The sequence below is a fragment of the Uranotaenia lowii genome, chromosome 1 (assembly GCF_029784155.1).
Source record: "Uranotaenia lowii strain MFRU-FL chromosome 1, ASM2978415v1, whole genome shotgun sequence".
In the NCBI taxonomy this organism is placed as follows: Eukaryota; Metazoa; Arthropoda; class Insecta; order Diptera; family Culicidae; genus Uranotaenia; species Uranotaenia lowii.
This window is the reverse complement of record NC_073691.1, coordinates 48,681,123-48,705,042: the sequence shown is the minus strand read 5'-3', so window position 1 is coordinate 48,705,042 and position 23,920 is coordinate 48,681,123. Positions and strand designations below refer to the sequence as shown.

General features: G+C 37.5%; 1 protein-coding gene across 1 annotated transcript; it reads right to left on the bottom strand.

Annotated features, from left to right (window-relative positions):
• Positions 1–21,344: 21,344 nt before the first annotated feature.
• On the bottom strand, positions 21,345–21,902 carry LOC129759825 (uncharacterized). The gene has a single exon (XM_055757360.1). It carries the CDS (start codon positions 21,900–21,902, stop codon positions 21,345–21,347), a length of 558 nt encoding a protein of 185 aa, XP_055613335.1.
• Positions 21,903–23,920: the final 2,018 nt, after the last annotated feature.

Here is a 23,920-nt window from a genome sequence, read left to right as displayed (position 1 = left end):
TCCCTCTTTGGTTTTGGTTGCTATGGTTATTTCCATAGTTGTTATTGTTGTAACCACGGTTGTAGTTGGTATAATGGTTACCTCTTCCACGGTATCCATTATTCCCTCTGTAGGAACCATGTCCCCTAGGGTGGCCTCTGCCTCTCCATTGATTTTGTCCATTGCCTCTATATGACGGTTTTCCGGTTGTGCACCAGAGTGCCATTAGAGTGTCAACACTGTTTTCCTGATGGGGTGTTGCTTGACACTCCAGAGCATCTGAAACCGCTTTGTTTAAAGTTGTCGGGTTTCGTGCTCTTAAGAAAAATTTGACCGATGGGTCCTTAAGTCCATCGGTAAATGCTTGTACAGCAATTGGCTGTACAATATTTGTAGATGCCGCTTCATTTGCGAACGTACCCATAGATACGTGCGCTGCAGCTAGCTTGGCAGAGAGTTGTTCAATTTCAGTTCCAAAATCCGATATCGACTTTGCATTCTGCTTTTTGGTCATCATTTCTTTTTCTATAGCCTTCGGCGTTACTCGAATTGTGAATTTTTTCTTTAATGCTTCTACAGCTTCCGCGATTGTAGTTGCATTGTCAATTGCTCCATGGGCTGCGCCCACGAGCGTTGTTTTTAAAAATTTAAGGGTTGTCACTTCTGCGACCCCTTCTGAGTAGTCGCTCAATAACTCCACACTTTCGATCCAATTTTGAAGTTTTATGGCGGTGCCATCGAATGGCTTTACCACCTTTATCGCTAAGCTAAGGTCAAGTTTGGGCGGCATTATTGCTTTTCCTGGCATTATTTCTAAAAATACAGTTTCTACTTACGATTATTATTATTATTTTTTTTTTTCTGTCTTTCATTTCTCTTCATTTGTTCTCTTCCTCTGTTGGTTGTTTTCGTTTTCCATGTTTTGTTTTTCTGTTTGTTGTTTGTTCCTAAAAGTCGAAATATTATTTTAGCTTTTTGACTACTCTATACATTAAAAACATTATTTTAAATTTTTTTTTTTTTTTTTTTTTAAATTAAACATATAGATACTTATCTAGATCCGGTTCCCATTCTGAGGTACGTTTCCAACGTCCCCATCAATTCTCTGTAGTCCCCCAGGAGCGATTCCCTCAGGGCTCCGGTTGTTTACTGTTGACATTCAAATCGGCCATACTAGACGAGTACTCGGCTTCGATCTCCCAGCTTTGCCGATATACAGTCGCTTGATTGTGTGGTGCGGCAGCCGTGATGTCCATATTCACAGGATGATTTGCTTTTCCACTCAGCACACACTTCTCAGAACTTCCACTTTAACAATATCGGGTGCAAAGATTTAACGTCTTATTATTCTTATTATTCCAGCTGCACTCGTGTTGGTTGGCTTTGCTGGATATCCCGTAGGCGTGCCACGGTGTATCGCGAATGTGCTTTAAGAAGCACGTAGCTAATTAAAGCAGCGGCAATCACTACCAACGCCCAAGCGATGGTTGAATGTTCTTTGGAAGTGTTCTGCGCGACGACGGTTTCGTCAGCAGAGAACCACCCCATATTTAGGCTTTATTTATTATAAAAGTCACATACATGAACTGCTCACTTTTCTCTCTTGTTAAACAATTGTAGATGGTTATTTTCATCAATTTCCGTCCCGCACAGGTAATGCGCTTCACTTCGATGCTGCTATCTACATTGAAATGAACTGCTCACTTTTCACTCTTGTTAAACAATTGTAGATGGTTATTTTCATCAATTTCCGTCCCGCACAGGTAATGCGCTTCACTTCGATGCTGCTATCTACATTGAACTTGTACACTTTGTGCTAATTCTGGCCTGGATCGCCATGTTTTGTCCCGCGTTAGTTAGGGAAACAAGGGGAGTGATATCTCGATCGAACGATCCGGTCAAGTTGGGAGTCTAACTAAGATTAATTTTATTATCCATTTCTTAAACCTACATTCGGGTGGCGACCTACACGTAGCTTACGCGTAGTCAGCATAAACAAACATCGGACGATCGAAGTACAGTTTCCTTTTGCTTGTGTCAGCATAAAGGACTGAACCTTGGACCGTCGCGATAGAATGTTCGCATGGGCGTAGCTAGTGGGGGCATCCACCACAGGTGGGTTTGAGTAGTTGAAGAAGAACATGAAAATGAAAACAGGATGTTACATTCCTTGTTGGGAAAATGCAAAAGAAACATTCGCATGTGCTGGGCCAAAACGGACACGATAAACCCTCCCGAGAAATGGATGCCAGACATTCTGAGTTGATATCTTTTACTGCCATGTCAACAATTATGAATAGTTTCTATTGTTATAATTTAAAGAAATGAAAAAAAAATCGAATGTAATATCACTTTGATTTAAATCAGTTCTGTGTAGAAGTATCAAAATAGTTGAACTTTTACATAAAACAACCCATTTGCTCCTAATTGCTTAAATTTGACCAGGAGAGATGTTGGTTGGTGAGCCTTCAAAAAACCAGATATTTTAAGATTTTAAAATTACTTTTTAAGTAGTATAAAAAATCTCCTAATAGAAATGAAATTTAGTTTCTTTGTAACTCAATTTATAGGCATTCAAACGTAGTAAACAGTTTTCAGATATTTTAACTTTATACTTAATTGATGATGATTATCTGAATAAATTTCATGTTGATCAAAGTTACCCCAGTTTACGGTACTCATTTAGAAATGAGTACGTTTCCGGTTAAGGAATATGAATTATGAAATGTGTGGATAGGGCATGACGAACAAACTCTCGTTGCCGTCACGAGCCACGTTGCGGTTATCAAGCGTGAGCTCATGTCCGACGGCCGGGAGAAGTCTCAGGATCGCAACCGTTGGTTCAGCGTGAAGGTTGGAATATTCTCCCCTGAAAATTTGATTGGAACTGATAGCCGAGAATCACTTTCGTACTTTGTATGTGCGCCATGGTCAGCATGTATGAGCTGATCCGAGCACATACGGCCATCGGCGCAGAAGATCCCCAACGCACAGGCCACGAGGTGTTCAAGGTAAGTCAGAAGGTGCCACTGGAGTTCGAAGCCGAGAAGACGAGTTCCGATAGGGTTACTCTCGATGCCTTCACGAGGCTTGTTGCAGTTAGATCCAACCCGGATAGGAGGTTGGAAGAAGCTGTTAGTTGAGTAGGATTCTCTCGTGATGTAAAGCTACGCTGCGGTCAGAATGTGTAAGCTGATCCAAGCCTGTAGTATGATTTTTCTGCGGCTTTGCAGAAGGTGTTTTGGGCGACGCTTAGTTGTCAGGAACTTTAACAACGTATCACAGCCAAATTGTACTCATGCTGCTAAACGCAACAGAGCGAAAAGCCATGAAGCTGCAAGTCGAAAGAATTATTCTCGTGCTTTGTGGTTGGAATGGGCGACGGTTGGTCACCAGCAAATTCCTCCAGCCCATCAATTCTGAGGAATTACAGATGAGTGCTGCCGAACGAAGTCTTGCTCATAATTGGGGCCATTGCAAGATGGAGCTTTCACTTGGCTACGAGAGATTGCTTTTCTATAGGTTATCAGAAAGCAACCTGCAAAAAACACTGTTCTTTTGCATGCTGAGGAGCCAACAAAATCGAGGAGAATTTCGGTTCGATTCTGGTGCAAGTCAGGTGCAAGACGAGAGCGATTTCGAGAGTGGCAATAACGACGATTAAGACAATGTTCAAGATCCATCAATTATGAACCGGCTCAGAGAAGTGGTCAGCAAACAAGAGAAGCTATTCAACGCTAGCTTTTATGATCAGCCAGCTGGAGCATCAGGACTTTTAAGGTTCCTGGAAGTCCAACATGGAAATGACTGCCGAAACCCTGGAGAGGAACAAGTTTCGGGCTGGACGAAGCTAAACGATGGTGTTTAACACCGGAGGGTATTTAACGATTTGATCGGTTGTTTTCAGTCAACTTTGAAATCAGATTTCTGTGCTGCACACAGCAAAAATTATTTCCTGTAAAATTACGCAAATGTCCTGTAACAAAAAGGAGCAGGACATTTACCGTAATTTTAAAGGTCGAAAACATGATTACGTGACATTTAATTTTTAGTGTTCAACTTTTTTACAGGACATTTGCTGTAGTAATAAATGAATCTTTGTTAACTTTCAAGGAAAACAATGTTAAATTACAGGTTTTGTTAATTACAGCTGATATATTTTAAAGGTTGCAGTTTTCAGTGACACGTAATAGTCAAATTTTTTTTCTGTACAGTTAGCGCACAAGTCATACTACACAGAAAAAAATTGTTAGAATAATAATAGAATAATAGAATTAATAATTGCTGATGACAGCTAATGATGGTAAACACGGAACATACATGGTTAAGAGAAACAACTCAAGTTAAGTTTGCGGTAACTCAATAGTGTTGTCAGATATTCTGAATAGAAGTATCAGAATACTCATTGAGAAATGGATACTTTCCCAGAAAGATGTAGCAGTATCGATTTTGCGGAAACTTATTTTACCTAAACACCCCTAGCACCCATTAAATTGTATCGATAAAGTATCGATTTTTCAATACATTTTGCTTGAGCACCTCTAGCACGCTCTCAGTTATTTTTAGAATGCGACTACTCAGAGAGTTTGCACTTCGCAACACCAGTCGCTCAGTGACGTCATATGAATCTTTAGGGAAACTCAAATCCGCTCTTCTGGCGAGTCACTCAATGACGTAAACCCCAAGGGAATTCCAAGTATGACGTCACCAAGGAACGGGCATTCAAATGAGATATTTTTTTTCTGCAACTGGGGTGTAATCGCATAGCGCATGTTTGGATGAAGCCTGTAATCACCAGCTGATTGGTGCTTGCCCGGTCATTAACCCCATCACGGGGATAGTATGATTGTATTGGTGTACCGGGGTTTCGATATCGCTCCACCCGAACTTACACCCGAGAACGAACCCTCGGATGGATGAAAGGGAAAGGTTTGGGTAAGAAGACATTTTCTTCGGGAAATTTCGGAATTATTAGTTCGCTATTAATTACGCAATCCCGAAGATCAATAGCTCATTTGATCTGACGGCTAATGCGATCCCTTGACCACTTTTCCTTCGACTGTGAAGTAGGCAGGATCGGTTTTAATTTTGTATACCGCGCGTGATATAGTACAAAAAGGTACTAGTAATGAAGAAACCACGTTTTCAACAATTTGACTAAGTTACTATTTTCCCTCAGATCCCTCCGAGTGCAAATAAAAGTGCAGTAAAGTTTTCAAGTGAAATTTATCGTCTGTATAAAGGGTAATTGGTTTGTCGATTTTTGAGCATATTGGGTATTTTTTAATCGAATTGTTAAAAATAGATAACTGGAGGTACCGATCTACCTGCAAGCCGAACACGACGGTCTAAGGAAAGATTATCCACGCTAAGCGAACGCGATCATCAAACCACCCAACATCTCGTGGTACGTTTCGTCTGACGAGCACACCGTAGATCGGCGAAACGGCATACGCGTGACGGCCACCCAGGATTGATTGTTCCACCCCATTGGAGAACCCAGGACAACTTTTCCGGAAAACCATCCAATTTCCGGGGAAATAACAGGTTTGAGCAGCCAACCGAGTGAGTACTCAGCAAAAATTGAACCCCTTCGTCATGTATTCCTCTCCCATATATTATTATTATTAGATCACTCTTATAAATACCTAAACCTAATCCTGCAATGCTTGCTTACATTCGCCACTCGCGGAAGCACGTACGATCGTGTGGTAACCGATGATCCAGACTTCTAGCTATGTTCCCACAAGCAATTCAGCAGACTAGTGGCATATGGGAACCAACTATCCAGACTTCTGACTAAGTCTGGAAAATATGATCCCATTCTCACATAGCCGTGTCGTTAACTCGCGCGCACATGATTGATGATTGGAATTCGATAATTATCACCAACAACCAACCAATCAACCCAAACAAACCAAACCCCAATTTGCACACATGTTTGTATGTATGTAGGTAATCCACCATGGATGCACGGATTCACCGCAGTTTGACCAAAGTATGGCTTTATTTGCATTATTTTTCCAATGCAGTTTATACCATACCCGGCACCATGGCTTCGTGTGAACTGTTATGGAGTGAATGTATTTCGTGTCTATGTAAGTATATTTTGGGAGAACGAATCAATCAGCTACTCAGCCAGTTGAAAATTTATAACATTGTTAATGTTAAAATTTTACTCGGGTATTCCGGCATCCGTGTATATACCCGGCCAGCTGGCAACTAATTGAACATTCTTATATACAATTGAAATAATATTAAATGGTATGAAAAATATAATGAAACGATCTCACCATAGTTCAGGTTCACAATTCCTCGCTGCCTATAAATCAGCAGCAGTTCAACGATTTTTTTTAGACTTTTCTCTGGTTTGTTTGCAAATAAATTTGCTCTTCTCATTACACAAAATCTTAGGCACTAGGCACTCTTAGGTTAAGACCCTTATCTTAGTTACCTTCGACTGGTAAGCATGCGCCTCACTCAAAACCACTTAGAGGAACCCACCCCTCAATTCAACGCTGTCATCGTCATTACCCAACCAACCAGATTCTTTAATTTTCGCCGCTTTCAAAACAATTCTTTTGAGAATCTGATTTTATGTAGCTTTGATTAAAACATTTGAACACACAGGTCACAACACTTGTTCTAACATTATTTTTCAACTTATCAAATACGTGGATGGTCCTGACCAGGCTTCCGAAAAGTACCTTTGGACCTCAGTTCAGGATGTGACCAAAAACGTAGATCCCCTCTCAGCAACTGAACCAAACCCCAATTTGCACACATGATCAGATAAGAATTTCCTAGGATAAATTCTCTATGACTTTGGCCAAGTAAACGTTTCAAGCTGCACTCCTAACAAATTCTGAGGGAAAACAAATAGCCAGGCAGCGCTTGCGAGCGCTGAGCGTTAGAGGGGAAACCACCCTAATGAAAATGTAAGGTAGCAGAGTAGGAAAAATCCTGAACACAAAAATTTAAATCCCACTTACAACCAAAACCGCCATCAATTTTTATGGCTAATAGAGCTCGTTTTTGAAAGACATTTTTATGTAGTTTTTCTTTGGTGACTTTTGTTGGGGAGTTGAAGATATCGTTTTTTCCGGTTCCGTGGTTCTTTTACTGGAAGTCTAGGTTGACTTCCGTCGTTTTTTTTTTGCCCCTTTCCTGCCTTCTACGCTATCTTAGCAAACTTGTACGGGGAAAGTGGGTCGGTTGAAGAAATTCTAAGGAACTTGTTTTCTTATTCAGTTAGTATTTTCGGGACTAACTTAGGATTTGTCTTCTTATCTTGGTTTTCTCCGGTAATTATTTGGGGATATTTGATTGAGGGTCAACGGATTGAGGAACGGTAGGGTGATCGGTAATCAAGGGCCTGACAGAATACACCCACCCTATTGATGGGTCTCTTAGCCGGGCACGCACCAAACAGGGGGATGATCTCTTCGGAGTGGCGCATTTAAATCATCCGCTAAGCACCTCGACGTAACCCTAATCAAATTTTATAATTTTAGTACTCGCTATCACTTTTTTGCACTCTAAGATTGGGGGATGGCGGTTTGATAACTGATTTTTTCTATGAAATTTACGTCAAAACAATGTAAGAAAAAAAAATAATATAATTTTTTTTTTCATTTTCATTATTCATTAATTTTTCGTTTTAATTTTTTTTTTAAATGTCTTACAATCATTAAAACGGTAGTTGTAAAAATTGTATCATGGAGCTTCAAGTAACAAAGATATACAGAAATTACTTTTATTGATGTTCAAAATCTTTGATTAACTCATTTTCTAATAAATTGGGCTTTTTTTTTATTTGAGGATGAAATTATTGTTTTTTTTGGGAAAACTTCTTGAAAAAATTTAAACATATTCTCAAATCAAAAATTCTTAATTCCAAATCAGAATTTAATAGTGAAGCAAGATGTGAAATATGTTTCAGAGCCTTCAACTATGGTTCTTTAAATAAAATTGTGATGTTTTGGGTTTCAATCGTTATTTGAATTTTTCCATCCGACTTGTGAATCTGAATATTAAATATTTTAAATAGTTTCTAATGAAGATCTGGTTCCGAGTTTTCAGTTCTAGATCGCCATTTTGAAGCTTGGCAATCCCTGAATTTCACAAAAGAATAAAGTTTAAGAATGCCCATTCCTGTGGCAGTAGACATTTTGCAGCCATTTGGTGCATTTTTTTTTTTTGAAAAAGATAAGTTTAAAAAGATTATATGTTTTTCCACACCGTTTTCATTGAACAAAAACCCACAACACTTGGAAAAATATTTGAAAAATCGCGCAGCAGGTTTATGTGCATTTATGCACTTGTTTCCCTTTGGCTTTGAAAGCCAGGTAAAATTCAAAACTTTAAAATGAAGAAGATTTCGTTTTTTTTATATAAAGAGCAATAAGGCAGTGTTCAAAAAAAACGAAAAAAGGTTAAATTATCAAACAAATAGTGATAAACATTGGCTATCTATATGTCCGAAATTTATCTGTTTCTAAAAGCTATCGATCTTCGTCTGTAAACCTTTTTTTTTCAATTTTCTTTTTTCCTTTTTTCACATTATGTAGAGTACATTTTAAACACATTGTGGGATTGTATGCACGAATGGTTCGATAAGCTATATTTGAATCGAAGTCCATATATTTTACATGTTTTTGAGTATTTCCCGGGATCCCGGGAATTCCCGGGAAACATGCCACCAAATTTCCCGATTCCCGGGAACGGGAAAATGGCCGGGAAATGGACACTATAGAAAGGATCTATCTCCTAGATCGATTTAGCTAAACGGTCGGGGGATCGATCCACCTAAAACATCGGAGCTGAAAGATCGATCTCTGATAACTTGATCTTTTCCAGTTTTAACAAGGGAAAGCAAATTTTATTAACTTTTCAAGATAAACAAGGTGGGTACACAAGATGTGTCGAAATCTCCATACAAAAACTCCATAAAGCCAATCAAACTCCAATATCGTATTGATTAAGGTTACTAGAATTTTTCCCACGCGTATCCGGGAAAGGCCATTTTATTTAGAAACCTATGAAAATCTGAGCATTTTAATTCAAAATTTTAACCCATAATTCGTACAATCCCGAGCTAATTTCCCGAGCTAAAAAAATTTGAATCAATTTTTTTATCGAAACCCATCAGCACATTTTGAATCGTACTTAAGGCTTAAAATTTCGTTTCTTGGGCGCAAAAATGAATCATTGGAAAAACTCAATTTGAGTATTTCTGTGAAAAATCTGGGTAATAACCGGACTTTTTCAATAAATTCGCCGAACCGGAGCAGACTGGACCATTTTCAAATTTTGTGTTAAAAATCCGGGCAATCATCTGGCAAGCTTAGATCAGATACTCAATAGATGGCACTTTTTGTCATAAAGTCGGTAATCAAAATTGGATTAAAATATCTCGGCTTAGCAAGAAAAGGAATCCTTATGTCCGAAATATTGAATCGAAAATAAACTGCTCTTATCGATTTTTTCCATGCTAAAGAAGCAATATAAAAAAAATCGAAAATCTGTGTTAGAAAGATCGACCAATCCTTTTCTAGATTTTGGAAAGGATGGGTTTAATCTACCGCAGCTCGTGACTAAGCCAACGATCATTAGATCAAAACTCGGTCACGGCATACATAGTGCACTTTCTGTGGGTTGGTGGTTTTAGCATTTGTAAGATGCTAGGCATCATGTCCTCGGAAGATGAACGATTAGAGTTAAGTAAAAAGGAATCTCTTCGAGAAAACATTAAGTTTCATTGAGATCCTGTTTGTGGTTGTGTTCGTTTAAAAAAAATCTGGGAAATGTCTTTAAAAGCTTGATAATTTATAAAAAAATTTCCCTACACTTAGTTATTTTAAAAGCTTCTCTCTGCCAAAGAATTTATGAATATTCTGCTTTTGTAAATATGTTCAAATCTTTCACATTTAGGGGAGAGGCGGGTAATATGCGCATATTAAGGAAAACACTCATTTTCTCCCATATTCCGATAGATAGGAGCCTGAAAACTATATGCACATGAGCGGACATCTGTTTTCTATACGTAAGAGCAATTTTTCTGTTAAAATCTCTTACAGTTTTTGTGAAAATAATTTTATAATAAAAGAAGTCAAAATAGCCGATTTCCGAAACCGGCGGGCTAAATGCGCATATTTATGTTTTAAGCTATATTTCATTTACACTCGCAATATTTTGAAATTATTTAATTGAAAATGGTAGAAACGGATGTTAGGCATACGTCAAGGCTGAAATTTTGGTGAAATTTTTTACATCACCAGTTCTTTTGCATGAAACATAGTTAAGTATGCCATATGGCCATATTTCATGGTAATATTTTGTTCATATTGTATTTTTATCGGATCAGTATGAAGTTCTTCTTTTTCCGCTGTAAGATCGTGATTTGAGCGTAGATTTAATGTTTAAATGATAGGAAGTAAAAAATTTATAAGAATAATCTATTTTTCTTGATATAGGCATTTAACCTGCCTTGATATGGGCATTCAGAACCTGCCTCGTATTCCAACATCTTATCATCTACAACTCTGCAAAAGCTTCAATTTGTTGAATTTCCGATTTCCAGATGAATAAGAAAGAAAAACCATTAAAATTTTCGTTTACCGAATCTGTACGCACGATAATTAAAATTCAATATATTATATCAAAACTGACAAAAATCTTGTTTGAATTTTTAAATTTTTTCGACTTTATATAACAATTTAATTTTTTCATGCCATGTGTTAAAAGCGTACTACCCTCAAACTGCACTGATTAGATATGATGAATCTCTAGCCATATCGTCAATCGGCTGTATGCGCATATTACCTAACATGCGCATTTAGGAACACTTTCCCCTACATCATCCAAAGTTTTCATTTGAGCTTTATATGCATTTAAAACTTTCTTGACTTGATATTTGCCAACGTATTAAAATTAATATACAAACAAACCATGTTAGAGGAGTTAACGATCCGGAAGAAAGCCATGCACTTAATGGTAATCAGAAACTGATTGAATAGAAAAATCTCAGATTTAAAAAAAATCCAAATAGATTTATAGTTATTTTGGCAAAACTACTGTTTATTGATCATTAATATACTTTGATTTTTTTTAATTAAAAACAAAAACAATAAATCATTTATGTGGCTTTTTCTACTCTGAAATTTTGAAAATTTGAGGTTTTTGGCTTTCCCGACTCATAAGGTAGCCGAAAACTTAATTAGAAAGAATAAAACAGATTGAACTATAAATTTGGAATTGAGCATATGGATTAAACTATAATTACAAATGATTCAACTAAAAACCTCTGAGTGATCCAGCTATAAAACATAGAAGGATCTATTACACAAGGGAGCAGCATTTTTTGTGTCTATGCCTAAATGACTGATTTCGGAAGATTCTAGCGTCTTAAATTCAAATAATTAATCACCCTTAGACTATCACCTGTAGTTTTGGTGATATTGCAAGTAAAATTTTTAAAATAAATCACTAATAAATTTACATGAAAATTAATTCAATCAAGAATTTAGATCATGGGTCGCAAAGGTTTCAAAAAAAAAAAATGCGTCGTTTTGAAGCTTGCGGACAGCAGCAGCTGAAATTCTTTATGAAAATTTAGCATCATGGATACACCTGTACATTGAAGGAAAAAATGTTTGCGAACATTCAGGGCTTGTCAAGTCTATAGGAAACAGTCAGAAAAATATTCATTTTTAGAGCACCTGTATCCGTGGTCCAAACAGCCGGTTTAGAACCAAAATCCGACCCGAGCAACCGCACTGGTGATCTATTATACCAGTTTCAACCCAATTTTTTTTAGAGCTGATATAAAGATTGATCCAAAACTGATAAGATTTGGATCCAATTTGACGCAGTTCTAAACCGTTTGACAGTTAATGGAACACGAGTGCAGTTGCCAGTATTTTCATTGGATCGGATCTAATATCTTTGGTTCAATTCTTGTATAAATTAGACCCAAGAATAGACCACGAATACAGATGCCCTTATCTGCATACATACATGTATATTGAAGATCATTAATTGATCAAAAATTCATCTAAAAACTTTGCACAAATTGGCATCCCTGATTCCCCTTCCAAACAAAGACCGAGACATCGCCGACTAACTGGACGCAAAACCGGCACACCGGTCAAACAAGGCGAATCCAGAATCGAGCAGAAAATGCAACAAAACAAAAACGACAGGCTCCCAAAAGTTTTCCTCACTACCTTCCTACCATGTCCGGGAGTATACATATTGGAAGAATCCTCGCAGGCCACGTTCTGCTGCCAGTTGTGTCGGATGGAAGAGGAAAATGCACAACGTGTTTTTCCGCGTGTGTTGCCTGCAACTGGGTGAAAAACTCTGGGGGTGAGGGTGGAATGGAAAACTAGCAGCTGCTCTCCTGGTCGGTTGTCGGTCCATTCGTAAAACGTCAGTCACCACACTACCAAGGACTAGTCGAGAACGGTCTAGAGAGCGAGTTCGAGTTCTGCTGCGCTTCTAGCTGACGTAGAGTAGTTGTTGCAACCGTCTCGTCGTCGTCGTGTTGATTTTCAACATTCGGACGGCTCTAGGTTGTTGGGTGTATGGAAAGCTAGAAGAGTGGGGCGTCTCACTGTTAGAATTCTAGTTCCGGTGCACTCGAAGCCCATCACTTCCCACACGTTGTTTTTCGGGTTGGCATCAGTTTCCATCAAAGCGTTCTACATCGAAATGGGGAAGGGTGGATGTTAAGGGAAAATTTTCTAGCCAAGAGGCTAGAAAGGGGAACAGGGAGGGTGAAAAACGATAGCCAGTTGTTCACTTCCTCTCGCTCTCGATCCCGGGCCACATCGTGTGCTATGCAGCGTGCATGGGGGTCTCGGCGACCAATCAGAACTGCAAGAGGGTGTGGTCTGCAACTGCAACCCCTCGTCTCGGTTCGGCAGCACACTCACTCGTTGGAGAACCCCTCGTCAGTCAGTCGGTTCCTAGGTTGCTTTGGTCCTCGATTCTGAACGTGGCACCCGGCATCATAGAACTGCATATAGAACGCGCTCGCAGCAGGCGCTACTGAACCCCGGTATGGGAGAATGGGGTGGTGGAATTGCATTCCTTTTTTATCGCTGAACTTTGTGCGACGCGGCGCGTTCGTTCGCAAAACGGGGGCGCCCTATGGTGGTTCTAGCATGCTCTATGTGCTAACATGTTTATAGTTTTTTCTTCATTCGAGCCGGTGCCGTTGCTTTTCTATGCACACGATAGGAATGGAACCGAAAGGAACGGAAAGGATGGAAGTTAGGGGACCCATCATGGTTGTTTATATACAAAACTCGCAGTGTAAAACTGTGGCGACCCCGGACGCCGGTTGACGAACTAGTAATGATGGCAGCAGCTAGTTTAGAAAGAGGAAGGGGTGGGGATTGGCCATGCATTGTTACTAGGGATGATAATACTGATTTTTTAGTAAAATGTAGAAAAATATTCTAAGCCAAAATTAGCAATTCATTAAGAATGAGAATTTAAAATCACAAAACCAAAATTTAAAATAATCTGCCTAGAATGTCAAAATCTCTCAAAAGCAGGTGCGTGTATCAGGAAATATGATTTAACCCTCATCCGCATTAGATTTCATTACCCTAATCAGCACTTGTGGTGTCAATTTGACACCACAAGCTCAAATCGTTATAACTTTTGGCGTGTTGGACCGATTTAAACATAACTTACATCAAAAGAAACCTTGTAATGTCAGTAAAATATGTTTAGAACATTATATATAGCTAAAGTTACTAGTTTTCTCGTTATTCAGCATGAAAGAAAAAAAATCCGAAAAAACATGCCTCACGAAAACTGCTGTAGTTCATATGTTACACGTCCAAAAAAATATTTGCCTTATGCATATGAAAGCTGAAGTTAATGACTACATCATGAAGACAAGAAATATTTTTTTAAATAATGATGCGTGTCGTGACTAGCAAACGAGAACTACTGTCAATAGAAAATTTCCAACCGAGAAACGTACGACACGCTTTCATATGCTTTCTTAATGCAGTTGATTTTTTCGCATTCAACTACTTTTATAACAGATCCAACTAGAAACTTCTAATTGTCCTTACGCAATCAACTATCAATATAATGCATTCAACTGTATGAATTATTTTATGCATTCAACTATAAATACAATAGATTCAAATACAAACTGCTGATTGACCTTATGCAATCAACTATAAATATAATAGATTCAACTGTAGTGGTATAATTGATTCAACTGTAAATATGATAGATTAAACTGTAGTGGTATAATTGATTCAATTGTAAATATGATAGATTCAACTACAAATGTATGATTGATTCTAGGTATTGAACCATAAATATAGCAAATAAAACTATATTGTTATGATAGATTCTGTGTTACTTGAATACTATAGTGTTCATCAGCAAAAACAAAAAAAAATAGTAAGTGTGGGACACAATACGTGTTCCCTGTAGCGATCGTATCGCTGTTTTAGGGCTCAGTCGATAGTTCCTGACATAGGTGGCAAAACGCAAGCGCTCTCCGGTGATGTATAAACATTTTCCTCTACCAGTTCGTGGCAGCGGTCGTGTAGAAGGCCGACAGTTCCTGGAATTGGAAAAAATACATATACTCTGGCTGCCCAGGAAATCGCCGTGGGTCTCGACGTTCTTTTACATGATCCTGGCAGGATCCTACAGGAAACTAGCATTATGGTAAGTCAGCGTATGATAGATTTATGTCATGATATTGAGTAAATTCCCCCCCCCCCCAAAAGGTCAATCTTCGCCGGGTGGAGAAGCACGGACGTCTTCCGGGACCGATTAGTTAAGACGCACAATTTCCTGGGCAACCATGCATCAAGATCCAAAAAGAACAACAGCTTTGGAACCAGTACGTGGTTATCGGGATTTCCGGTCAGGTTTTCTAGCAATATGGTGGCAAAAACGAACTAAATGTAAAATGCTGAAATAATAAATTAAAAGAAAATAAAACGTAGACAATAAATTATTCCGAAAAAGTGCTTCAGATATGATAACTTCCAATACAAACAGAAATTAAATGTACAATATTTATAGTTGACCTCAGTGAATCAATCATAGAAATAAAATTGAATCTATCATATTATTAAATCAATCATAGTACATATTATAATTCAATCTTTCATATTTATAATTGAATCAATTATATTATTATAGTTGAATCTATCATATTTATAATTTAATCAATTATATAATTATAATTGATTCTATTATAATTATTGTTGAATGTATAACATCAACCGTGCATTAAAGTTGAATCTATTATATTTATAGTTGAATGCATAATATTAATCATACAACAATAGTTGAATGTATTATATACACTGTTGACTGAACGAAATCAATCAGATTGTCTATTATATGTATTGTTGAAATTTTAATAATTATAGTTAGCGGAGAAGCAATCAGATATATGATTGAATAGAAGTGGATTATTGTTGGAAATACTATACTTTTTTCTCCGTGCATACAGGAGGCAATTTTTTAATGATCCTTATAATGATATCTGCGGCTAGGGAATGTCAATCAAAGGGATCTATGGCAACATTTATAAATTATGGTTGGGCACAAAATGCAAAGTTTTCAGCATAATCCTTGTTAAAATTGATTCTAAATCTGCGGTATGACAACAACAGATGCGTTTGGCAACCAAAATGTTACCCTATTTCGAGTCTGTTATGGGGTGAAGTGTTAAATTTCTGGAACCACACTGACGTTCTGGGTACCAAAAATTTGGTACGGTGCGTTTATATGCGATTTGACAGCTGGTTCAGTCCTCTGCATTGTCCTCACATACTCATTGCGTTTAGCTTAGCTTAGACCGGTAGACTACTTATATCCACCTTAAATCATTGAACTTGAAATATTATAAGGTATGATCATTCATCCTTAATTTTAAAATAAAACTTCATTATAATATATTTGATTTGGCTTTGTTCAACTTACGCTTTTCAAATTCCATGATCACAGGAACACGCTCTACTTAGCCAATGATTGCTAAAGCTTGCTTCAGATAGATCTTTTTTATACAAATGCGTTTTCTTTTAACTTTTAAGAAATAATACGTACAAAATTATTTGTCACAGTTTCGAAGGAATTCCGATTTTTTCTGTAACATGGCTTATTAGGCACCGCACACGCTCTTCGTCCTTCATTTTAGCTATCTCATTCCACTAGATCTTCATCTAATTGTTGCCTTTGACAATCGTTCTTCTTGCCTTGAGTCCTCGCATAGTAAAAAACTGTATAGTAACAATTCATACGGTACATCTACGGACCCACAAAAAGTGACTATCTCTGTATACATAACCATAATACTAAACTTTTCTTCCACAACGGAACATGAACGTTTATGTAAAAAAGTGACGGTATCTGAAAAGGGGAATAAATGGTACGAACGATTTATTTCAAATTTATCAGAATCGTAAAATTGATCTCGAACCGTTATCTTTAGCGTTCATGCGTTCTGTCACACTCACATAAAAAAATGATTGAAATGCTGGTTAAAGACGCCAGATGATATAGCATTAGAGTTAATATTTGAGAAGAGAAATCACCAGGAATTTGTTTTATGAAATTAATTTGCGGCTTTATCGGTAAGGGTTAAAGAGTTGAAATGAAAGACGGATAGAAGATCAGAAGAAAATTCTAAGGTGGTGAAAAGAGCGAAGAGCATTTGAAATAGAAGCTATTGAGAAATTTTTTTCGGGAGGAACACGTGTAGGGGAAAGGTTTCCTAAATGGGCCTATTGGGTTAAATGATCCTACGGCTGTTTGATGAAATGGCTGACTAGACAGTTTATTTGACCAATGCATTTTGAGGGTGATACGCTTAGAACATAAGGCAAGAAAGAATTTTATGAATTTACTCCTTATTTATTGAATTGAATTTACTTATTTATTTAATTTTTATGAACTCCAAAAAAATTAAAAAATCATACAAGGTTTTGATACATTTTGATGTAATATTTCGGCTTTTAAAAATTATACGTAAAAAAGCTTAAAACAAAAACAAGGATGGTTTTTGTGTCTTACTCAAATGAACTTAAGAAATGAAACATATTTCAGCTTTTGTGGAGGTTTAATAATGATTATATAGTGGAATAATAGAGTGTTTTTGTATGCCCCCATTATGTTTGTAAAATGCCTCCATCCTAAAATAACAGGTTAAATAGAATAAATAAATAATTTTTATCATTGAACCTTCATCTCTAAGCTCTGACTAACATCTTAAGAGAGAATTGAAGTTCCAAAAACAGATTTGACAAAGTTTTTCTCATGGATGAACTGCCTCCATAGGATGGCAACCCTAACTTTTATTTTATTCCATAAAATTATAATATACATAGATTTTTATCAAACTTCAGCTTTATCGTACGGAAATTATTACTTTTTACCAGTTTCAATGAAATTATACGGATATATTGCCCAAAAAACTGAAATTTTGTTCAAAACATAAATAGGCGCATTTAGCCCGCACGGTTTGAGGATCGGCATTTTAGACAACACTTACAATAAAATCGTTTTCTTGGAAACAGAAGAAAATTTCAACATAAAAATTACTCCATTGTATAGAAAACAGATGCCTGCACACGTGTATATAGTTTTTGTACAAATATTCGATGTGATATTTGATTAAATCAGTGTTCTGCTTAATAGGCGCATATAGCCCGCACCTCCCCTACGTCTCGGTGGTCGAGTGGTTAGCGTGGTATGACGGTAATCGCTGGTCCACTGATGGCATGGGTTCGATTCCTATCTCGGTACTGGGTGTTAAATGTGAATCTTAAGTTGTCCACGTCATTTATTCTGTCTGTAAAGCCTGAATCGGCTAAGACGGTGTATGTCTTTTCAAACATGAAATCCAGTTTTTCATGAATAACTTTGGTCCTCTTAGGTCGATTTCTTCTGAAAACGGTTTTTCTTAAAGTCTAAACTATGAAAAATATTTAATCCGAAGACTGCATTTCGGGGCTGCTTTAAAGGGGTGACGGGTGAATTTCCTGGGGAAACCCGTCACATAAAAAGGCGTGTGACGCTCTCTTACTTGAGTGTACCGCACAGCTTCGACACACGTTTCAAATATTGGAGTTCTCCCTCTTTGCTTTCTCTCTCTAAAATTTTTTTAGGGTCCGGCTAGTAAAACTACACTCAGCCGAAAATCAAACGTTAAATTCACCTTGATTTTCACGTAGGGGTTGATAACGTGAATTTTTGCTTGATTTACGTGATGCACTTGGAACCCACCCAGAAACCACTTGATTGCTACGTGAAATTCACATAGTTGTATTTGCCAAAACAAATACACATCTGATTTAAGTGAAAGTCCAGTAGTCCGCTAAGTGTAGACGGAGTTGGTGCATTTTATGTGATGTTCACGTAACTCTAAATAGCTTATTCACGTTACATTTATGTGAAAGAAAACAGTTCTGAATATGGCGTAGCTCCAACTGTTGGTGCTGTCAGGAATAACATTACTTAGTGATGAGGAACCTGATTTTTGGTACGAAGTTAAAAATGGTTGTGTATTAGTTATTTATATCTTTTGCTTTTACAACAGAATTCGAAGTTGAGCAGCTAGGACGACCAAGAAGGCAAACAATAACGACTATTTCGCGAGAATTTGATGTTGATTTAAGTGAAGTGAAGTGTAAAAAGTGAAAATGTGAAAAAAAGTGAAAAAGTGAAATTGAAAAATGTATCTTAACTTGAAAACATAAAATCTCTTGCAAAATCCACAAAGTTTTTTTTTTATAAGATACGAAAAAATCCTACTAGCTCTGTTTGCTACCTGAAATTCACGTAGGTTTCACGTGATTTTCATGGTGACAAAAATCCATGTACATTTTCACGTAGCGTTCATGTGAAGAGTTTTTTCGGTGTACCAAAATGAGCGAGGCGACGAACGAATAGATCTTGAAAATCACCGGTTTTACGATCCCTAGCGGAGGTTCAAATCCCACGCGTGAGTTTGCGGCTGTTCGTTTTGGTGCGGCGTTCACGCGCGCTGGCTTGAAACTAGAACTTTTTCACTCACCCAGTAGTTTGTGAGCTCCCAGTAGCTGATGGGGGTGGGGTGGGTGGAGAACTATTGTTGACGTTTGTTGAAATTATAGCTACACACAAATACACACACGTAAACTTTCTGGGGAGGTGCGGTCCAGAGGGGGACGTCGATCACGTCGATAGCGATAATGCACGTTTCGCCATTATTTGTGTGTATTTACAGCTGCGGGTAATGCAACTCCCCGCCATTTTCCCCTATTTGTGTTCCACCGCCTTGGTCAAGGATGGATTTCCAGATTTCAAACTCCTTTCAGAAGCTGATCCTGTGTGTAAGTAGACGTTTCGACGACTTCAACTCATCCCAGAATGAAAGAGGAGAGTAAGGAAAAAAGGGGACGTAATGGGGAATGTTTTTATTGTTCTGCTAATTGAAACGCTTCGTAGTTGCAGTTGAAGGGTAGTTTTCATGGCAGAAATCCTGCTTCTATTCGTGTGTACCTATGTATACCGTTTTTGCTGCTGCCTTTGCTTACATGGGTCGGTTTTTGTAGTTTGATTAGAGCTTCACTAGCTCGTCGGTACAATGGCCGCCATTGTCGTAAAATCGATCGATAGCCCCCGTTTTGATGCCCCGAAAGAGGAACATGAACAAGAACTTGAAATAAGTTGTTCGGGAAGCCCCGGCCCACTCCCATTTTTAAACTTTGGCTTGAGTGATACGGACAAAGGCTATCTGAAGACTGACATGAAAAATTGATTGATTAGCTAAAGATTAAAACAATTATACTTTTTATGAAACCTCAAAAATGTAAAAAAGCCAGAGAGAAATTATAATTATCAAAGCACTCAGAACACGGACGATGACTTTTTAACTTCAGTCTATCATATAGTTTATGAAATCTGAAAATACATCTCAAGGCAAATGTCAATTAGATTATTCCGTATTAACGAATTTCATATATAACTGTTTTAAAATAATAACAATTTTCAAAAGGAAAACTTTGGTTATCGCTGTTTTTGCTACAATCTTAACTAATCGATTATACTTCGAGTTCATTCTCATGAGGATTTTGCTCCGTTTTTGTCAGATTCAGCTTGCAAACATTCCATTGAAAACATGGTTTAGAGCAGTGGTTTTCAAAGTGGTCCCTATTGCCCCCTTGGGGGCGTTAGAAGGGCTCAGTGGGACGGTGGGGTCGTTTTCAAATTCACATTTTCACATATAACGGATCATCTTAGAAATGAAATTACAACAAGAATGTACGTTGAATGCAAATTTTAGCAAGGGACAATATATGTAAACTTACAGAGTTTATAAGCAAGTTTTTGTCTCCGTAAGTCACGACACCGACAGATTTTTCTTTAAATTGTGACAGATTTCGTATACCATCTGTATATTGATCTGGTTTTGTAACCCCAGCAGATTTTTATTTCAAAATTATATTTTATTTTGCTATCAGTAATAGTGAAATGTGATAGTGATAGTGAAATGTGGTATCACTTTTCCCGAAAAAAAGGTGGTACAACGCTAAAAATTTGGGTCTCACTTTTCGTATAATGATATCTCGTTTATGCGTGTAGGTTTAACCGAAACCTTAATAATGCCTTGTAAGCCAACGTTTTTAAACGACTTTTGAGGGCATAGTGTTCCAAAGAACGAAAATTTGGCATTGTTGACCCCTCAAAACTCCTTTGAAAAGGCTGGCTAAACGAGGTATCAAAAAACGTTTAGTGTAACCAAAATATTTAGATAGATTTTAATTGTTGATTTCTTATCGATTCGATGATAGCTTAACGATGCCTTGTTTTTCTATAACAGAAAAATTAATACAAAGTTTGTTTTCAGTTAAGTTCAAATTTCAACACTTAAAAAATTGTTTTCCTGTACCGTAAACTGGGGGAACTTTGATCACTTTTTTCATTCATTTTTGAATATTTTGGAAGGGGTTTCCAGTTTCGGGGTAACTTTGATCACTATGGTTTTAACGTACATCTACATCTTCAAAATTATTGTTATTTTGCCGTTTAGCACAGAAGGCATAAACATTAATCACAGTATCTTTAAATGTTTAAGTCACCGTTGTTGTTATCTTCTCGTTTTTGGATTGATTTTTTTCGGTGATTCAATGAATTAACTGCCGTGTAGTTTACGTTTCGGTTTACTTATTTTATTTCAACCATCTTCAGAACTAATTTTATAAAAAATAAACGGAAAAAAAATGTTTTAATTAATTAATATAAACTTTCTCATCTTTCCTATCTACTATGTTTCGCTTACACTAATAGCTTTTTTACACCCGCTGGGGCGGTCACATTGATTTTTTCTAGTCACTGTTGATGCTGCTGCTGCTGCGGCTCGCTGTCGACTGAATGTGTTCCGTTTTGCGATGTAGTTCCATTTCCTCTTTTTTCCGCAGCTTTTTCCACAATCCGTTGTACACGCTCGAGATGCCTTTTGTGTCCTGTTGGATGTTAACTGCACGATTCTCTCGCATCTTTATGTGCAGTTTTTCAGCTATCCGACGGTGTGTTGTATTTGGGATTCGTTCGAGAATTCTCGTTTTCGGGAAATCTAACACATGACCGGGGCCGTTTTCCAACGCATGCTGAGCTAGGCCTGTAGCTTTCTGTTTTAGACGCACGGTGGTTTCGTGTTGTTTGATGCGTTTGGCAAGAGTTTGCGACGTTTGTCCGATGTACTCATTTCCGCAAGCGCATGTGATGGCATAAACGACATTTGTTTGTTGCATGATCGGAATTGGGTCTTTAAGTTTCGTAAAGATGTTGGACTTGATTTTGTCGCACGGCTTAGGAGCTGCAATCAAATTGTGCTTGCGCAAGATTTTCGCAACTTTCTCGGTCAGACATGGTATGTACGGCATTGTGTTGTATTTGGGATTCGTTCGAGAATTCTCGTTTTCGGGAAATCAAACACATGACCGGGGCCGTTTTCCAACGCATGCTGAGCTAGCAACATGCGAAAACAAGCAACACATACCCGACGGTAGCCGTTTCATGTCGTTGCCGTACATACCATGTCTGACCGAGAAAGTTGCGAAAATCTTGCGCAAGCACAATTTGATTGCAGCTCCTAAGCCGTGCGACAAAATCAAGTCCAACATCTTTACGAAACTTAAAGACCCAATTCCGATCATGCAACAAACAAATGTCGTTTATGCCATCACATGCGCTTGCGGAAATGAGTACATCGGACAAACGTCGCAAACTCTTGCCAAACGCATCAAACAACACGAAACCACCGTGCGTCTAAAACAGAAAGCTACAGGCCTAGCTACAGGCTGAAAAACTGCACATAAAGATGCGAGAGAATCGTGCAGTTAACATCCAACAGGACACAAAAGGCATCTCGAGCGTGTACAACGGATTGTGGAAAAAGCTGCGGAAAAAAGAGGAAATGGAACTACATCGCAAAACGGAACACATTCAGTCGACAGCGAGCCGCAGCAGCAGCAGCATCAACAGTGACTAGAAAAAATCAATGTGACCGCCCCAGCGGGTGTAAAAAAGCTATTAGTGTAAGCGAAACATAGTAGATAGGAAAGATGAGAAAGTTTATATTAATTAATTAAAACATTTTTTTTCCGTTTATTTTTTATAAAATTAGTTCTGAAGATGGTTGAAATAAAATAAGTAAACCGAAACGTAAACTACACGGCAGTTAATTCATTGAATCACCGAAAAAAATCAATCCAAAAACGAGAAGATTAATCACAGTAATTTTTGGTAGGACTAAACTTATTTGTTAAAATTTTTTTTGGGCTTGTGATATAGCTCAGTTGGCAAGTCTGTTGTCTCCTGAGCCGATGTCCGTGAGTTCGAGCCCAAGAGTAAATATCGAACACAGTTGTACCGGAAAAGTTTTTCAATAACTATCCGCCAACTGTAACGTTGATAAAGTCGCGAATGCCATAAATATGGTAAAACGACAATAATCGAAACAAAAAAAAAATTTAATTTTTTTTTTCATAAACATTTATTATCAATAGATGGACAATGTTGCTGCATACAGCTAGGGGTGAAAATTATAAAAATTTCTCAATTATTTTTTGCTTTAAAAACAAATGAAATTTTGCCTTCATGCAATTCCCTAGGTCCCCGTACTGTTCCCATGTTCATTTTTTCTTCAAATTTTACCATTTGATAGGGTTTTAGCCATTTTTACTATACGGGTTTTTTCATGGTAAATCGCCGTTTTTTTTTCAATACCCAAAAAATATCATCAAATTACCAAAAAATAACACTTGAACTGAACATAAGCAAAGGAAAAAGTTGAAATTTCCTATAAAACACCCCATTTGCTCCTTTATGCTAAAAATTTGATCAGGAGAGATGTTTGTTTGTGAGCCTTCGAAAAACCAGATATTTCAAGATTTAAAAATAACATTTTAAATAATGTAAAAAATCTTCTAATAAAACCTAATAATTTTCAGTGTACAACGTTATTACAGGAAATTTGCTGTAATGATAAATGAATCTTCATTAACTTTCAAGGAAAACAATTTTCAATTACAGGTTTTGTTAACTACAGGTTGGTTTATTTTAATGGTTGCAGTTTCAGTGACACGTATTAGTCAAAAATTTTTTCTGTGTAATCTCACTTTTCTGCTCTATTAGGATATATTGACAGTTCTGCACGAACACCACTTTAGCAGGAGGCCTCAGCCCTAACCTCAAACCATGGAAGAACAGAATCGATTTTTGAGAAGGGCGCACGATAAACGCGATTTTTCGATACTAATATCGACAAATTCGCCCTGTGGAAAAGCGATACACAGATGATCGTGTTTTGATTTTTTGGGTGTTCAGTGCTGCCAAGTGCATTGATATTTGGAGAATGATTATATTTTTTTTAATTGCATTGCTATTAAAAACCTTTTCA

Excerpts from the sequence above, each read along its gene's own strand:
- LOC129759825 (XM_055757360.1), bottom strand. The coding sequence starts at position 21,902 with ATGCCGTACATACCATGTCTGACCGAGAAAGTTGCGAAAATCTTGCGC.